The sequence below is a fragment of the Nipponia nippon genome, unplaced genomic scaffold (assembly GCF_047370975.1).
Source record: "Nipponia nippon isolate SJK-2023a ecotype South Korea unplaced genomic scaffold, ASM4737097v1 scaffold_5, whole genome shotgun sequence".
NCBI lineage: Eukaryota > Metazoa > Chordata > Aves > Pelecaniformes > Threskiornithidae > Nipponia > Nipponia nippon.
Window position 1 is genome coordinate 56960687 of NW_028262369.1, and position 18074 is coordinate 56978760.

The 18074-nt window shown below is 44.5% G+C and overlaps 1 protein-coding gene across 4 annotated transcripts in view; it reads right to left on the bottom strand.

The window, feature by feature from the left end:
* The window catches only part of DIP2A (DIP2 acetate--CoA ligase A), a 132726-nt gene extending 119414 nt beyond the window's left edge, over positions 1-13312 (bottom strand). For 2 of the 4 annotated variants that reach the window (XM_087731445.1, XM_087731444.1), the window contains exon 1: positions 13063-13312. In XM_087731445.1, the coding sequence (XP_087587571.1) occupies positions 13063-13279 (217 nt within the window). In that variant the 5' untranslated portion in view covers positions 13280-13312. Of the gene's footprint in view, positions 1-13019 lie in introns of all 4 variants that reach the window. The other 2 variants (XM_087731447.1, XM_087731446.1) reach the window with 1 other exon arrangement.
* Positions 13313-18074: the final 4762 nt, after the last annotated feature.

The window sequence follows — 18074 nt, forward strand, 5'->3', positions numbered from 1 at the left end:
ACAAACATTTGTGAGAAACTTAAATATTTTTGTCAAACAACATGTAATTGTAAACAAACATTTTTCCCCAGTGATGCTGAATGTCTTGTCCTAACCCTGCCTCCCAGTGTGCTTTAATGACGTGATACATCTGACATGCTTTCTTTGCAACAACAAATTCCTCTCTTAACAAATTCCATTTTCTTAACATTTTTTATTCCTTATAATGTAAGGCAGAGATTTCATATTGTGGGACTTTCACAGAATTCAGTCTTCATACCAGGAAGCAAAATGATCTTGAAAACAAGAACACAGTAGCATACTTTTTTACCCTTCAGCTTCTTCTCTTTACTTTATTATGGCATGCAGATTCTTTCTGCCAAAAAGAGGTCGGATCAAAGACCAAAGGTAAAAATCCTACAGTCGTCACGGGACGCAGCGTGATGCAGTCAGCTGGAAATCTTCCTTGCTTTGTTATCTTGGGATCATAATTACAAAGCTCCAGGATGGCAGAGACCACCCCGACACAGGGAACAGTAACCAGCAGGAGAAGTGTGCGGTGTCACTCATACGTAGCACACACTGCTACAGCCACATGATAGACCCACCAGCACGTCCGGACCATGGAGGTCTGCTGGAGGGTAATGTGTTAGCGTGAACTTGCAAGACAGCCAAGAACCTAAAGCCTGGTAAAGGGGGGAACTCACTGCTGCTCCCCCTGCCACTCACCCAAATTACACATTCCCACTGTGGACTTCGCATAGGGCCTGGTGCTTACCAGAATCTGTGAGCTGAATCTGCTCTGCACGAAAAAACTGCCTATGCATAATCTTTATACCATTCACAGGACTTCTCTTTTCAGCCTCACAGTTGTACTGCCATCCTCCATAGCACATACACCCTTTATCGTTGGCCTCCTCCTACCTATGTACCTTGTTGCAACAAGAAAAAACAGAACCAAAACCTCCTGCCTTCCTTGCCTCCAAAAAAGTTGCAGTTTACAGACTGCCCTGCAGAAACCTCTTCATGGTAGGATGGAGCTGAAGGCCCTCTAGTTACATTCAAACCACCTACCATTACAGGTTTTCAGTTCTCCATATGCAAATAGCTTTTTCAAACCCTATCTGATAAAATATTGAGTGGCTTATCTTTTCCTTGTATCTGATTAATCGCAGATCTGTGGGACACTAACGCATTGATCTTGCACCATGATTTATAGACATGTTTACATTTCAAGTTCTAGAAGGACAAAATGCTGCTATAACCAGCAAGGCCAATGTTTCATTCCAGGCTGGATCCAGGACAGCTCTGAAGGAACAGCAATATGGATACAGGCAGATACTAAAAAAATTTATTTTGGGTATGGATTCATGTTGCAGGTAAGCTTAAGTATTGGCACTCCTTCATCCTTCTCCCCTCAACCCAATCCTTCCAGCAAGCTCTGAGCCCATCTGGCTATAACACTAAGCCCGTTCAACTCACTAAATTGCTTAAAAAAAAAAGGTATTCACTTTCTCTCATGTTAACTTCCTGTCACTGTACCACAGCAGCAGATGGGGCACCAGGTGTAGCTCAAGATAAAAGCCTGGGGATGGGAATTCCCCTTTTGGGCAATGGCTGCTTCTTTAGTTCACCTGCCTGGCGAAATAGCACCCTACCCAGAACCTTGGGACAGAGACCCCTTCCAGCTCCCTTCACAGCAGCAGCCAGAAAGCAGAGACACAGGGCAAGCACAACATCCCCATTGTAAAAACTGAAACTCTCCTGTGCGCAAGATGGGAATGGAAAGAATGAGCTCCCCCAACAGCAGAAGGGTGCCCCCAAACTTCATCAGAAAACCACTACACAAGGGGTAATAGGGCAGAAAGGGAAGTAGCAAAATCCCAGTATTATATTTGTTCCAGTGGAGAGGAAGGAGCCCATATATACACAAGCACGCGCACACCCTTCAAACTTCATCAACAGCCTATTAAGTGTAATCGGCAGTTTCTTCGTTAGTACAGAATATTGTTTTAAGGATAAATAACAAAATGCTACTCTCATAACTTTCTTCTGAAGTAGCTGTTTACTTTGAAAGGCACTCTAGGAAAAAAAAAGATAATCAGGAATGAGAGGAACAAGACAACTAGGAAAAAGGAAAAAGAAAAAACTCGAAAATTTGAGCCACGATGAATTGTAATAAAAAGCCAGAATAAAAGATGATTTGCATCTATCTTCATAATGTTATGACATCAGCTATTAGTATATTTTCGGTGTCCATAAGTAACAAATACTAGAAGAGGCAGACTTTTGTCAGATCTTTCTTGCTGGCATGACACATACACTCCACACACCCCCCCCGGAGATGAGGGCTTTTAACTTGGCGATCACTGGCTTTCTGCACCTTGTTTTTGCACCTTTTGCGCTCTGCCGTGCCCCCAGGCCCGTACACCCTGCGGCCGGGGGAGCAGGAGGAGCAGGGCCTCTCAGTCGCCAGGCAGGGCCCGCAGCCAGTACGGCACCTTGGCTCAGAGAAACTTCTAGGTCATGGCCAGTGATGGCCACAGCTCAGATCCGAGCCAGGGTATAAATGGGGCGCTGCTGGAGATCCCCCTCGGAGCAGTCTTCTCAGAGCAGAGGGTCTGTGTCCGAAACCTCTCCCCTCGGGTTGGGCCACCACCTGAAGAAACCTCCCGGGATCGAGTGCCCTCACCTCCTTTGGGTGGGTGATTTTCTTCTGGATATCCTTGAGTGAGCCCTCACCCCCACCCCCCGGGTGAGCGATTCCATCCTCTGGGTACCCACGGGAGGGAGAGAGAGTTTCCCCGCTTTGGGAGTGAGCGTGTGTGCGCACTTTGGATCATTGTTCTCCTGTGTATTGGCATGTAGTAACAATACCCTGACTGACACCTTGAACCTTTTATGTGTTAAATGTTATCGGAGCATTGATTGATTTTGTTTTACCCCTGTTTCTCATTGGTTTCTGTTGTGTGGTTGTTTTGTGCAATAAAGTTGTTTGAGATTGTCCTTCATTTCGATTTGCTTTAGTGTACCTCCGTGATGCTGGCGTCCAGAAAGAACACTGCACAAGAAGTTCCTGCTAGTGAAGGGATGAGGCCCAACTATATTCACCAGCTGCAAGAGGTCTATCCAAGTTCTTAAAGGGACGTACACAGAGATAATAAAATAGAAACAGCTGGACCTTTGAAAGGTAACAACATGACATGGAAGATTAAGAGCTGCTTCCTTCTTCACTGTCTTGTAGTAAGGTTATCATAGACACCCACTACAAGACACAAGCTTCAACACAGGAAAACAAACAAAAAAAATATCCAAGGAGGTTTAAAAGAAAACAGGTTATTAAAAAGGAGTGAATAAAATCCATTAAAATCAAGCTTGTCCAAAACACTTCTTTCAGACATCAGATAAACCACACAGCAAGTCCTTTGGCCCAATGGCAGCTGAGCCCCAGCACACCACGCTGTTCCTTCTACCCCGGGGTTGAAGGGGAGGACCCATCTACCAGTCAGGCAATAAAAACAGACATTCACCCACGCCAGATGGTTGTCAGTCTATGTACATATTGACCTGAGAGTTAGCTGACTGAATCCTTCCTTGAGAGCTACAAACCTTGTGCCAAGAAACTGTCAAATACTTTCATACTTATTCCAAGGTAAATACACAGGTTCTTTATAACCAAATGACTGTCATGTAATCAGAGAGACTGAAATATTTTGCCTCAGTATTTGCATACAGGTATAGTAAAAAGATCTTTCTTCCAGTAACAGAACTGGGTGATATATCTGTAACTCAGCAGTATGAAATTTCATCAAACTGGCATCTTGGGCATCTTGAATCTGTGTGTCATACTGTTCTTCAGTCCAAAAAATGCCCATAGCCCGTCATCAATGAAATCACATTGCAGAAGAATAGTTTATTCTTTAAAAAAACAAAACAAAACAAAACAAAAAACCCCCAACCAACAGCGTCTTACAGAAACCATTTTAACTAGCAAATGTAAAAAAAAATCACTATGTCCTCAACATTGGCAAATCTTGATTTAGGTTGGGGAGGGAGGATAGGGAGGTAGAACACAGGACAGTGCTCCATGTTGATTTTGTAAAGGTCTATTTACTTCATAAATATGTGCATTTATGATTTTAAGGGAAGCTGTCATGGTTTAACCCCAGCGAGCAACTAAGCACCACACAGCCGCTCACTCACTCCCCACCCCACAGTGGGATGGGGTAGAGAATCGGAAGGATAAAAGTGAGAAAACTCATGGGTTCACATAAGAACAGTTTAATAATTGAAGTAAAATAAAATAAAGTATAGTAATAGTAGTAGTAATAATAATAATGATAATATTATAATAATAATACAATAATAATATACAAAGCAAGTGATACATGATAAAATTGCTCACTGCCCACCGACTGTTGCCCAGCTCATCCCTGTGCGGCGATTGCTGCCCCCTGTCCAACTCCCCCAGTTTATATACTGAGGATGACATCATATGGCATGGAATAGCCCTTTAGCTGGTCTGGGTCAGCTGTCCTGGCTGTGCTCCCTCCCAGCTTCTCGCTGGCAGGGCAGGGGAAGCTGAAAAGTCCTTGACTCACATAAACACTACTTAGCAACAACTAAAACATCAGTGTGCTATCAACATTATTCTCATCCTAAATCCAAAACACAGCATTATACCAGCTACTAGGAAGAAAATTTACTCTATCCCAGTTGAAACCAGGACAGATGCTTAGTTTTGCATGAGAACACCTGGAAGAAAATACATTTCCTTTAATTCTCTTAAAGTAGAGGCTGCCACCATACTCCTGTTCCTCACCAGGATTTACCCTTCCTTGCTAAAGCAACATACTAAAGAATAACAAGGTTGAAAGACGAGCCCTCTGCCACAGAACAGCTGAAGTTGGAAAGGATGCCTCAAGTTCAACCTAGTTTAACCCCCTGCTCCTGCAGGGTCAGCGAGAGCAGGCTGCCCAGAATCACATCTAAAGAAATCCTAAAGGAATTTCTGACAAATGTTACCCTTGTCTTAGCTAGACAAAACCCAGCATTTTACAGTTAACATTATTGTTGCCATTCACACCAGGAATGAATTAAGATATCTACCAGGAACATAGCAAGCTGCCACTTCAGTCTTCAACCTCAATCTCCAACAACTACAGTTGACTATTCAATGCAGAATTAGTTTTGACAGACATGGAGAGTATTTTATATTCTTCTACCTGAACAGTAGGAAGAGAATAATTTAAACACTGGTTAACTACAGCAGAAATCCAAAAGACAAAAAAAAAAAAAAAGCCCCAACTACCTAACTGGTCGAGTCTGAAATTCTGCTTTGATTGGAAAGAAAGTTGGTGACCTAGCACTCCCAGTTCTCCTGGTTGTGCATTGTCTGTTTCCTCAGAGCGATAAAGATAACACAGTAGATTTAGTCCTTTTTTTTAACTCTTTAAGTATATCCCTATTACTCCTCAGTTGGAAGCCACAAATATCAAAATAAGACTGGATGTCCTTATGTCTTCTGTGGATTCCCACTGTTCACAGGACTCTTTTCATTAGAAGCAGCTAAAGATAAAAAGCGTAAGGATGCTCTCAGCTAAGACAAGACACCTTGCCCATCCTCCCATGTTCCAGAAGGAAGAAATAAAAGGGGGGGGGGGGGGAAGGGGGGCAGAATAACACTGACAAAAAATGAATATGATGGGGGAGTAGGAATCAGAGTGAAAGGGAAGGTGCGTTACAGATGAAAACCATGGTCAATCGTATTATTCCACTGTTACGACAGAACTTTCCAGCATGGCTGCTGCTAATCTTTAAGGCCAACCCAACAAGAACGTCTAAAACAGCTTCTCATTACCTTCCAAAATAGAGGGAAGAAAAAAAAAAATTCTGCTCTGATCATCCAGCACATCAGATGTGGTAAGAAAAAGAAAATGGGTTATTTTTTTTCTCTCGCAATGTAGAAGGGTACATAGGACTTCGAACTCTTCACACCCTCTATGTTAACTGTCATCTCTCTTAAATCCCTAGTTTATGAATTAATTCGACTGAGGACATCGCAAGGTTTGGATAATAAACTCAACTATAGTGCATTCCCACAGGTAAATGAGAAATGACAGTCTGCCCCTTTTTTGAGGAACAGGTTTTTCATTTAAAAAAAAATTTAAGGGCGGTGTGTGTAAAAAAAAAAAAAGATAGTAGTAAAAATATTTAAAATTGGTTTCCACTCTAGTAATCCAACAAACATAGCTACAAGAGTCTCAGTTGTCACTGTTACAATTATACTAATGTGATGGGATAACACTGAAACATTGGGAATGGTCCCAATTATGACTTCTAACTCAGTTTAGAAAAACACCTCCTGCACATTCTAGACAGGACAGCTCAATCTCAACAGCCACTGTCAGTAACAGACCCAACTGCATCTTCATAGACCTGCACAAGCTCTACAAAGTCATGTGGCTGATGCACAGAATGGAGGAGGACAAAAATGTACCGGAAAAACAGCTGCCGTCATCTCAGTGCCAGTAGCCTGGCTCAACAGAAGTCCTTCTACATAGCCTAGTAGCAATGCTTCTCTCCTCCACCCCTCCTTTCTTCTCTCACTGTACCAGCAAACTGGTTCATAGTCAGGGCAAGATTCAATGCTTGAACAGTCTTCAAAACGTGCTGTGGCTGAAAGGAGCACAATGGATGGAAGCATCCCACAGACCAGGTGTCTACCTACCAGCCACCTAGCTGGACTGTCTTTATCTCAACAGACATGTGGCCTTCAAATGAACTTCAGTCCTATCCTGAAGCAGAGCAGAAAGATTCTGAACCCACTTTTGGAAAGAAAATGTCATTCTTGACCAAACCAAGTAAGGATGCTATTTCCTTTTTACAGTTTAATAGCAAGAGTATAATTAAAGTTGTTATAACCAGTAAGAAAAAAAATCTTCATTCCAACCATCACCTTATTAGACAAGTTAATTGGTCTACCAATTTGTCTACCTTTAGTTGGAAAAGCAGGGGGCTTTAAAAGCAATCTAGTTTTCAGCTGCTGCTGTTACAGAAGAAAATTTAGTTGCGACCAGAACACAGCTTCAGAAAGCTAAAGTCATATGGCACCTGTTCTTTAATGACCTGGACTAGCTGACCAGTCAGAGCAATGGGACGAGACAGAGCAATGACAACCCACTGGGCAGCTACTTCACAGCCAGCCTGTCAATCGCTGCAGGTGACTTTCCATCCACTGATGACATCAGGGAAATGGAAAGGCTGGGACAGCAACTCCATCCAGCAGTAAGACCTTTTGCCCGTGAAGCCCCAAAGCTTCACCAGCTTTTCACAGCAGGCATGAAATCTGCTTGGACATAAACAAAAAGAAGGTTTTGGAGCAAAGGCCTGCCACCGTGAAGGCAGCAGCTTTGATCTCCTAGAAGGTATCCTCGAAGATGGCTGTAACCAGAATTCCATATATGTTCACTGTGTCCATTTCAAATAGCAGCAAATTAAATCCTCCACCTGTTACAGGCTATGAAAAGCTTATTTCCTTATTATTTCCTTAAATAAATGAATGTCTCCCTAATAATAATCCCATAATACATGCATTAAACAACATAAACCTAAGAATGACATGAGTTGAGAATGTGCTTAGAGACCCACCAATCAAACACTGGACTCCCACAAGGTCAAGCCATTGTAACTAGATTCTCTGCATATTTCAGGAAGGTAGTGTTAGCTACTTCATTGTGTAGTTTTACAATCAAAACCTGCTAAAGCAAAACCAGTTTAAATACAGGCACATTTTGATGAAAGGATTCAAATATGCTTGTACCCATATAAGGCACATTTGAGTTGGCTACCACTTGTTGGCTTATATACAGCATAGCATTAAAGAAGCAAATATTCATAAAGACTACAACAGTACCTGACTTCCAGACAGGGCTGGCAGAAAGAGCTAGCCTTGTTCCATTGATTGATGGTCACCAACAATGAGCCCTTAAAGCCCTCCTTCAGATACCTTACATGACCAGAATTAAAGGGTCCCTTGTGTACGGTAACCATGAAACTTGCAAAGGCAACCACTCCTTGACACAAGACTGTTTTATAACAAATAAATAAATAAAATAAAAAAAAAACCAAACCCCAAACCAGAAACCTGCTTCCCTTCAAACACTGCGTGACTATTTCAGTCACAAACCAGACCTAAGGATAGCCTGAATGATGTCAGCCGATCACTTCCCTGTAGCCTCTTTGATAGAAGCCATCAAGAAGAGCATTTCCCATCTGGCAATCAGTTGGGTAGATCTGGACTAGAAAAAAATATCTTCAGCCTCTTTACAGTAGGCAATCTCTGTTAAGAGTTTCAGCTCAGTTTCAAAATAAGCCTGCCCTACAAGTTCCTACAAACAGCAAAACCAAATCCATATATTTTAACGTTTAAAGCTGATTAGAAATTCAGACAAAAAAGGAAACGCATTTTCACATTCACACGCTGGTCAAACAGCCACCTGAAAGTCTGTAAACCCACATTTTTCTTTCCTCAACTTTTATGTAACATTTACTGAATGCAAATCATACATTATGCATCCAAATGGCCCAGTCTCACCAGGACCCCACAGGAACAAGTACAAAAAATTTCCAAGAAAAGAATCAAGCGTAGTCATATGCTCTTATAAGACCCTGAACTGCTAGCTGAGGGGACTACCACTATGAACAACTCTAGAAGACAAAGCCATAAAAGCTAACACCAGTGGGATGGTCCTCATTGCTACAGGGACACATAATATGGTTTTATCTTTAAGTAACTCTACTCCTACGTATATTGCCCTTGGATTAGAAATGAACAAGCGAGGCATCTTCCTGCACAGATGACCTGGAAGAAGTAAAAAATGACCCAGTTCCACATCCCCTAGGCTTAGGAGAGTAAAAGTGAAGCTGCTCAAACAGTGGAAGAGCAGTGCCTAGCGCTCTTCAGAAAGAGGTCTTTAAATGTCAAGATTTATTTCTGCCAGATGAAGAGTCTCAAGCTTTTCTCTCTTAGTCAAAACATACATCTTGTTGACCTTAATGCCGTCTACAATTACCTGAAAGGAGGTTGTAGCAAGGCAGGGGTCAGTCTCTTCTCCCTAGTAACAAGCGATAGGATGAGAGGAAGCGGCCTCAAGCTGTGCCAGGGAAGTTTAGGTTGGATATTAGGAAAAAATTCTTCACCGAAAGGGTAGTCAGGCATTGGAGCAGGCTGCCCAGGGAAGTGGTTGAGTCTCCATCCCTGGAGGTATTTAAAAGACAGGTAGATGTGGTGCTTAGGGACATGGTTTAGTGGTGGACTTGGCAGTGCTAGGTTAACGGTTGGACTTGGTGATCTTAAAGGTCTTTTCCAACCTAAATAATCCTATGATTCCATGATAAGCCAGCCAGTTATAGCTATATGCCAAGGAAAAAATTGTAGCAGAAAAACGGGGAAAGCTCTGAAAAGGAAAAGAATAAAAATGAGGAGCCATTGGCACAAGAAAACAGTTGTTTTGAGGCACAGCTTTCAAATAAAATGGGGTTTTCGTGAATGCACAAATTAGACAATTAACATTTGTGTCTAAATGAGACCTGCTCTTTGAAATTATCATACCTTAACAAAAAGCAATGTACAAGTACATTTAGATACATAAAAATATAGACAAATATATGATGCACTGTCACAAAACAGGTACAGGCTTTTAAAAAAAGCACACGTTTTTCCTACAGAATCTCCACTACAGATTGGATTTTTTTTTTTTTTTTTTTAAAAAGGGGGGTTTATAACCTTAGTTCTCTTTCAGAGCACAGAAGAAAAGAACATTTTATAGCAACTAATAAAAAACTAAAGTACTGGACTTTCACAGCATCACTTTCATGCTTTTACGGAAGATCCTGCCAGGCTGATTAGGAAACTCTGCATCTTTCCATTACATCAGAAAGTTGCAGCATCTTACAGTCTTAAGGTAAGAAAGCTTAGTCTACAGATCAATGAGCTACAATTCAGCTTAGCTGCCAATCATCATCTCAAAACTGCCCTTATGTCCCAAAAAGGTTGTGGCAGATCTCTTAGTTTTCACTAAAAGATTCACTATTTCTTTTCAGCAAGAAAGAAATTACAGTGTTGATATAACAAAGCAACATAGCAGCATTATTCTAGGGTGTTTTTTTTTTACCCCCGTTATTTTTCTAGTATGTGAAGAATACAAACCATTGTCAATAAACAGGTTAGGACCTTGTAAAAGCAGAAGGATCCATCACACTGCATGTGACCAGAATTGTAGCAAGAGTTGGAGATTCCTCCCATCCAAAACTCTAAGCTGAACACTTTATTTGGGACTTTGAGTTGTCTTCAGAAAGTAGCAATGTACTCTGTCTGTCTTCATTTTTCTCTACATCTAAATGCAAACGCTCTTCCCAGCTTTCACTATGACAACCTGGGGCAAAACCAAAGGAAGTTTTTAATCATCTTCCTGGTTTATTTATAGGTGAAACTAATGTAATCAAAGAGAACATTATGTTCTGTTTGTTTCATTATAACGTTGAACATCATGTTTCAGGCCCCTGAGCTGGGGGATGGAGATAGGATGCAGAATGAAGCCCCAGTTGTTGAAGAAGTGGCAGTCACCGACCTGCTCCTCCACCTGGATGCCCACAAGCCCATGGGGCCAGATGGGATTCACCCGAGGATAATGAGGGAGCTGGCAGAGGAGCTTGCCAAGCCACTCTCCATCATTTATCAGCAGTCCTGGTCAACCGGGGAGGTCCCAGATGACTAGAAGCTAGCAAATGTGATGCCCCTCTATAAGAAGGGTCGGAAGGAGGATCCGGGGAACTACAGGCCTGTCAGCCTGACCTTGGTGCTGGGAAAGGTCATGGAGCAGATCATCTTGAGTGCCATCATGTGGCACGTGTGGGACAACTGGGGGATCAGGCTCAGCCAGCATGGGTTTATGAAAGGGAGGTCCTGCTTCACCAACCCCATCTCCTTCTATGACAAGGTGACCCACTTAGTGGATAAGGGGAAGGCTGTGGGTGTGGTCTACTTGGACTTTGGTAAGGCCTTTGACACTGTCTCCCACAGCATTCTCCTGGAGAAGCTGGCTGCTCACGGCTTGGATAAGTGCACTCTGCGCTGGGTTAAAAACTGGCTGGATGGCCAAGCCCAGAGAGTGGTGGTGAATGGAGTCAAATCCAGTTGGCGGCCAGTCACGAGTGGTGTTCCCCAGGGCTCAGTGTTGGGGCTGGTCCTGTTCAGTATCTTCAATGATGATCTGCATGAGGGGATTGAGTGCACCCTTAGATCAAAGATCGCACCCAAGATCATGAACGAAGTCTTCAGAGTGGTCAAGAAGTTTGAGCTAACATTATGACTCTATCCAATCACTTAATTAATCCAACAGCTATACAGCAATACACATTTCAGTATCAGACACACTGCACTAAGGCAGTTCGCAATCACTTTAGGTGTTTCACAGATTTAACATACTGCAGACCCATATATAAAAAAAAGATTCCAGTGGTTAAACAAACACACAGTCAGGACCTATACAACAGGAGCCAACCCCAGAATATCCTGGCTAATCAGCAAGTGCCAGCGGGCACACATGCAAGAACAGCTGTACTAAGAGTGGCTGCAGTGTGAGAGCACGCAGGTGCCAGCTGCACGCTACTGCGGCTCACAAGTCACAGGATCTCCTCTTGCACAAGCAACAGTACATGTCAGGTACTGCTTCCTACTGCTCTGGCAGACATGCAGTGACATGTTGAACTTGAACAAAGTTACTAATCCTATACTTTTCCCCTGCTTCCTGCACCAAAGATTCCACACTGGAGGTGAGGACAGCCGATCTATGAATCATTTCCTAAACCATGACATATGTCAGCCAGCATATAAAGGTGAACTAATCCCAGTTTTATGCTCACCTGAACGTACTGATCTGAAAACTGCAACATCTGAGGAGCAGATTGAATGCTCCTATTGCAGGACCATGGCACAGTTTTTTTGCTCTTCCAGTCCAAGGTGCAGCTTGACAACATAGCTAGGGAAAATGCAATGACTAACTGCTCCCAGAAAATGCTGCCTCGGTCTCCTCCGCCCCTTGCATGCTCTCCTGCAGCAAGTGTCTAGACCTGCCTGTCTGCAAGGTGGGCCACACCAGGGAACCAATATGCAAAAAAACCCCAAAACCCAGTCCTACCAAGAAAACAAGTATAATTCCCACGGGGATCACAAAATGACTGTTACCACCAAACACAAGCCTAGAAGTGGAAGGAAAGGATCTGTACCTTTTGGGGGCAGCAAACCAACAGGTGGGCTTAAGTATATTGTCAAAGTGAACCTCAGCCTGGCAGTGCATCTTTGCCACCTCTGACCAAGAGCTTGTTAACTAGAGAAGTGGAAGGAATGTCACCATATTCCTGCCTTGAAACTTGATATACAGGAAAGCATAAAAACGTTCGGAATTATAGAGAGAACCGAAGCAAGAGGTTTAAGACTTTAGCTATAATTAGGAATAAATATAAGAAAACCCCCAAAGTGGTATTTTCAGAGTATCCAGCTGCATGCTAACTGACCATTTCGGTGCTAGTTCAGACTGAACGGAGAAACATCTTATGGCCATCTCAAAACGCCTGTGAAAGAGCCTCTACCACCGCTTCCACCCAGGCGCCGGGAGCCGAGGACGCGGGGCGGCTGCAGCCGCCTCCCCCCGCGGCCGTTCATCAGCCGCCGGGTGACCCCCACCTCTGCCTGCGGCAGGGGTCCGGGGGAGAAGGGCGCAGGCCCTCACAGCCCCCCGCCCGGCTGCCTGCTAAACGCGCCCGCCCCGCCATCCCGGCTCCCCTCCGAGGGCTAGCGGCGGGAGAGGAGCCCCGGGGGCAGCCGGGGGACGAGGCTCCCGCCGCCGCCCCGGCACCTCAGCGGGACCAGGCCCCCGCCCCGCCCCGGGCGGACAGCGGAAACGACCCGTGGGCTTCCTGCCGCAGCGCCAGCCGGGCCGAGCCCCCCCCACGCGGCCGCAGGCCCCGGCCGCCCTCACCCTCCGACAGCTCCAGCTCCAGCTCCGCCAGGCTCTCGCGCACCTCGGGCGGCAGCGGCACCGCCTCCAGGGAGCAGCCCCCGCGCTCCGCCGCCATGGTGCGGGCGAGGAGCGAGCGGGCCCCGCCAGAGCCGCCGCCCAGCGCTGCCGCAGATGGGGCCGGGGGCGAGCGGGGTAGAGGCGGCCCCGGGACGGGATGGGAGAAGGCGCGGCGCCCGCCCTGCCACCCCGCGCAGCCGCTGCCGCAGCCAGGCACGCATGCCGCGCGCAAGGGGTGGGGCGGGGCGGGGCGTTCCCAGGCCACCTCGCGCGAGCCGCTCCAGGGCGCGGAGGGGGCGCGCGGGCCCCCTGGCGGCAGGAAGCGGCTGGCGGCAGGAAGCGGCTGCCGGCGGCTCCCTCAGCGCGAGGCGCCGCCGCTGAGGGGAGCGCCCCGCCCCGCCCCGCCCGCCAGGCCTTGCCGCGGGGAGTCGGAGCGCCGTGGCCCCTGGCCTGCCTCAGCGGGTAGCGCCAGGCCGAGCTCCCCCTAGCAGCGTGCGCACTCCGGTGGTGAGGGCAGGGAGCCCCGGACCTGCGGAAGGCGCCGGCCCCCGGCGTGGTCCCGCGGCTGAGGAAGGGCCTCAGTACGACGCACCTTCTCCCTCATCCAGCTGTTGTCTTTCCCCTTCCCTACCTGACCTGCTTGCTGGTGCTATGTCCCCTTCTGAAAATACCGAAAGTGCACTTTCTCTTCCTCCCCTCTTCTTCCTCCCAGCAGAAAACATGACCGAGCCCGAGGCCCCAGGGCCCATCCTTCTCACAGCATTTCCCAGGAGCAGGCGCAGAGATTTTCATGGAGTAGAATTACACTGTACCTGGAAATGTGAGAGCCTGGATGTAAAGTGGTGCTTGGGCCTGCGTAAAGTAAAAAAAAAAAAAAAAAGTGTCTTTTCTAAAGACAAGCATCTTTGAAGGGCACTACAGGCATAGAGAGCCTGTGTTGATGCAATAGCTCATCCCAGTTTAACCACAGGTTCCAGGGTGAACATGTTGTCCAAAAACCAGATTCTTTGCCTGGTGTGCAATAGGCCAATATCACACACTCAGGAGAGACATGGCCTATTTATTTATCTCATGTCTGCACAGAGATGGATGCTAGGTGGTAACTCCAGAAAGCTTGCACACCGTCCTGATCACATACAGTCGTCTTCTACGATGCAGAAGGCAGCATCAGCAATTAGTCAGGTTTAGTTTATCTCTATCAGTCTATAGGTTTCTTGCTTTCAATTAGAGAGACAGTACAACATTTTTATACTACGCATGCTCAAAGGGTGAGGGTCTTCTCATTCGGGCTAGGGTCTCACAGTAGTAGGTATGATTTTTAGTATTATAATGAGGATAGTTCACAGTAAGTATGTAATAGTTTACATACTTCCAAGATGCTCAGGGTCGTTCCTGATTAGGAGTTCCTTAACTAATCACTGTTGTCAGACTCAAGGATGGTCATTCCGACCCCGGACCATATGTTTGTATTTAAATTTCCTATGCGCATACAGATAGTTAGTTATGCAAAATAGAGACGTAAAAATCTTAGAATCATAGAATCGTAGAATCATAGGATCATAGAATTGTTTAGGTTGGGAAAGACCCTTAAGATCATCGAGTCCAACCATAAACCTATCACTGCCAAGTCCACCACCAAACCATGTCCTCAAGCACCACGTCTACACATCTTTTAAATACCTCCAGGGATGGAGACTCAACCACTTCCCTTGGCAGCCTGTTCCAGTGCCTGACTACCCTTTTGGTGAAGATGATTTTCCTAATGTCTAACCTAAACCTCCCTGGGCACAGCTTGAGGCTGTTTCCTCTCATCCTATCACTTGTTACTTGGGAGAAGAGACCGACCCCCACCTCGCTACCACCTCCTTTCAGGTAGTTACAACCTCCTTTCAGGTAGTTGACACCCCTTGAACTATTTCTTGACACCGCTTGAACTATTTCTGCAATAAAATGAGGTCCTCGATCTGAAGAAAACCCTTCTGGCACCCCAAATCTTGGTATAATTTCCTTTAACAAAATTTTTACTACTTCTCTTGCCTTGTTGGTGCAACATGGGAAAGCTTCAGGCCATCCTGAAAGAGTATCAACAATTACTAATAAATACTTATATCCATTACAATTAGGTAATTGGGAAAAATCAATTTGCCAGTATTCCCCAGGCATGAAACCTCTTTTTACCTCTCCAGGAGGGGGTCTCCTTTGGTTCTCAGGGTTATTTTTGGCACAGATCTCATATCGTTGTGTAACACTTTTAGCAATCAGCACCGTGTTAATCCCTACAGTGTATCTCTGCACTATTTCAATTAGAGCTTCAGTTCCCATATGTGTACTCTTATGTGTTTGTTCCATTAGTTCCTTCATTATCTGTGGAGTTGCAACACATTGTCCAATTGTAGTTACCCACCATCCTTCAGCAGTCTTTATACACTTCAATAGTTCAGCCAACTTGTTTTCTTTTTCTGTATATTTAGGAGTGTCAGTTTTCAAGATCCTTTCTGGAACTAAGGTTGCCACTGTTGCTGATAGAGCAATTCTTTTTACAGCCTCGTCTGCTTTTCAATTTCCTTTTATTACATCGGTTGGTCCAGAGTGATGTGCTTTGCAGTGCATTACTGCTATTTCTTTAGGTTTATTAACTGCCTCAAGTAATTTCATAATTTCTTTGCTGTATTTTATAAGGTTTCCTTGTGAAGATAACAATCCTCTTTTCTTTCCAAATTGCACCATGAGCATGTATTACTCCAAAGGCATATTTTGAATCAGTATAAATATTAGCCCGCTTTCCTTTGGATAATTTCAGGGCTTGAGTTAAAGCAATTAATTCTGCCTTCTGAGCAGGTGTATTCGCTGGCAGTGGTTTTGCTTCTATTTCTTCTTCTAAGGTAACAATAGCATACCCAGCCTTCCATTCTCCTTTCACAACGAAGCTGCTTCCATCAGTGAACAGCTCCCAGTCGGGATTCTGTAAAGGAGCATCCTTCAAGTCTGAACAACTAGAATACATCGGTTTGATGATTTGTAAACAATCATGTGCCAATTCCTCCTTTTCATGTAAAGGTAATAGCGATGCCAGGTTCAAAGCACTGGACACTTTCATTACTATATCTTCTTGTTCGAGCAATATTGCTTGTATTGTAAAATCCTGCCTGGGGACAACCAATGGTGTCCTTTCTGTTCCAGCACTGCAGCAACAGTGTGTGGCACATAAACAGTTATTCTTTGTCCCAAAGTCAATTTTTGTGCCTCCTGTATTAGCAACACAGCAGCTGCCACCGCTTTCAGACATCCTGGCCATCCAGAGCTTACTTTATCTAATTGTTTTGAAAAGTGAGCTACCGGTCTTTTCCAGTCTCCCAAAGTTTGTACGAGCACTCCCAGTGTATGATGTCCTCTCTCATATACATAAAGTTCAAAAGGTTTTGTTAAATTTGGGAGACCTAAAGCAGGAGCACTCATAAGAGTGATTTTTATTTCATCAAATCCTTTTCGGCATTCTGGAGTGCACTCCAATAACTTCCCTGGGCCCTTAACAGCTTCATACAAAGGTTCGGCCATTAATCTGAAATTAGGCATCCACAGGTGACACCATCCAGCCATTCCTAGAAAGCCCCTAAGTTCTCTTTTTGATGTGGGGGGGCAATTTGGCAGATTGCCTCCTTTCTCTCAACTCCCAGTTTCCTCTTTCCGTGGGATATTTCAAATCCAAGATAAATCACGTTTTTCTGCATAATCTGTGCCTTCTTTTTTGATGCTCTGTATCCTTCCAGCCCCAGAAAGTTCAATAGATTACTAATTGCCTCTTTACATTCTTCAGCCATGTCTGTCCCCAACAAGATATCATCTACATATTTTAACAAGGTAATGGTAGGCTTCTTACCTTGCCATTGCTCCAGCTCTTTTGCCAATACGTTACCGAAGATTGTAGGACTATTTTTGAATCCCTGGGGAAGCACTGTCCAGCATAACCACATTTTGCATCCCGTTGTAGGACTTTCCCATTTAAAGGCAAACAGCTTCTGATTATGTTTGTCCAATGGAATGCAAAAGAAAGCATCTTTTAAGTCCAACACTGTAAAATAAACATTTGAATCAACTATTGTTGTCAGCAGAGTGTAGGGATTAGGCACCACTGGGTGTACATCAATTACTATTTGATGAATAGCTCTTAGATCCCATACTAACCAATATTCCTGTGAATGTGGCTTTTTAACAGGCAGAATTGGGGTGTTATATTCAGATTGACACTCTTGCAGTGATCCATATTTTAGAAAATTATTAGTTATAGGCTCCAGTCCAACCTGAGCTTCCAATTGCACGGAATATTCTTTTCATCTTACCGGCTTTGCTCCTGGTTTCAATTCCACCTTTACTGGTTCTGCCAATTTGGCTCTTCCAGGTTTCTTAGTTGTCCAGACAAAGGGAATCACTGCAGAGGGGGCTTCAATTTGTTCTTCCTTATTTTCAACATTCTCCGTTTCCGACAATTCCTGTAACATATATACTTGTGCCTCCCAGGCATTATTTTGCAGAATATGTACTCAAACTTTATTCTGATCAAAAGTTATTTGTGGTCCCACTTTATTCAATAAATCCCTTCCCCTCAGAGGTAGGGGACATTCTGGCATATGCAAAAATCCATGTGTAAGTGTTTTGTTTCCAATTTCACACTTAATCAGTTGAAAGAAATGCCTTATCTCTCGTTTTCCTGTAGCACCAATTACTGACACAGAGAATTTACTCATAGATCCTTTACAACTATTCAAGATTTTTAGGTCCAGGTACCCCATGCTTTACCCCATACAAAATTAGCTGCTGATACTGTTTGATCATCAATCTGTCTGCACTACTGTTCGGATCCCAATCTGGTTCTTGTACTGTCATAAAAAGATTTGGACCATCCCTAGCACTTATCCTCTCATTCTCTTCCCGTGCTTTCTCCAACAACATTCTTTTCTCCTCAGGCAAAAATAAAGTATTCAATAATACTTGCACATCCTTCCAGTCCGGATTATGATT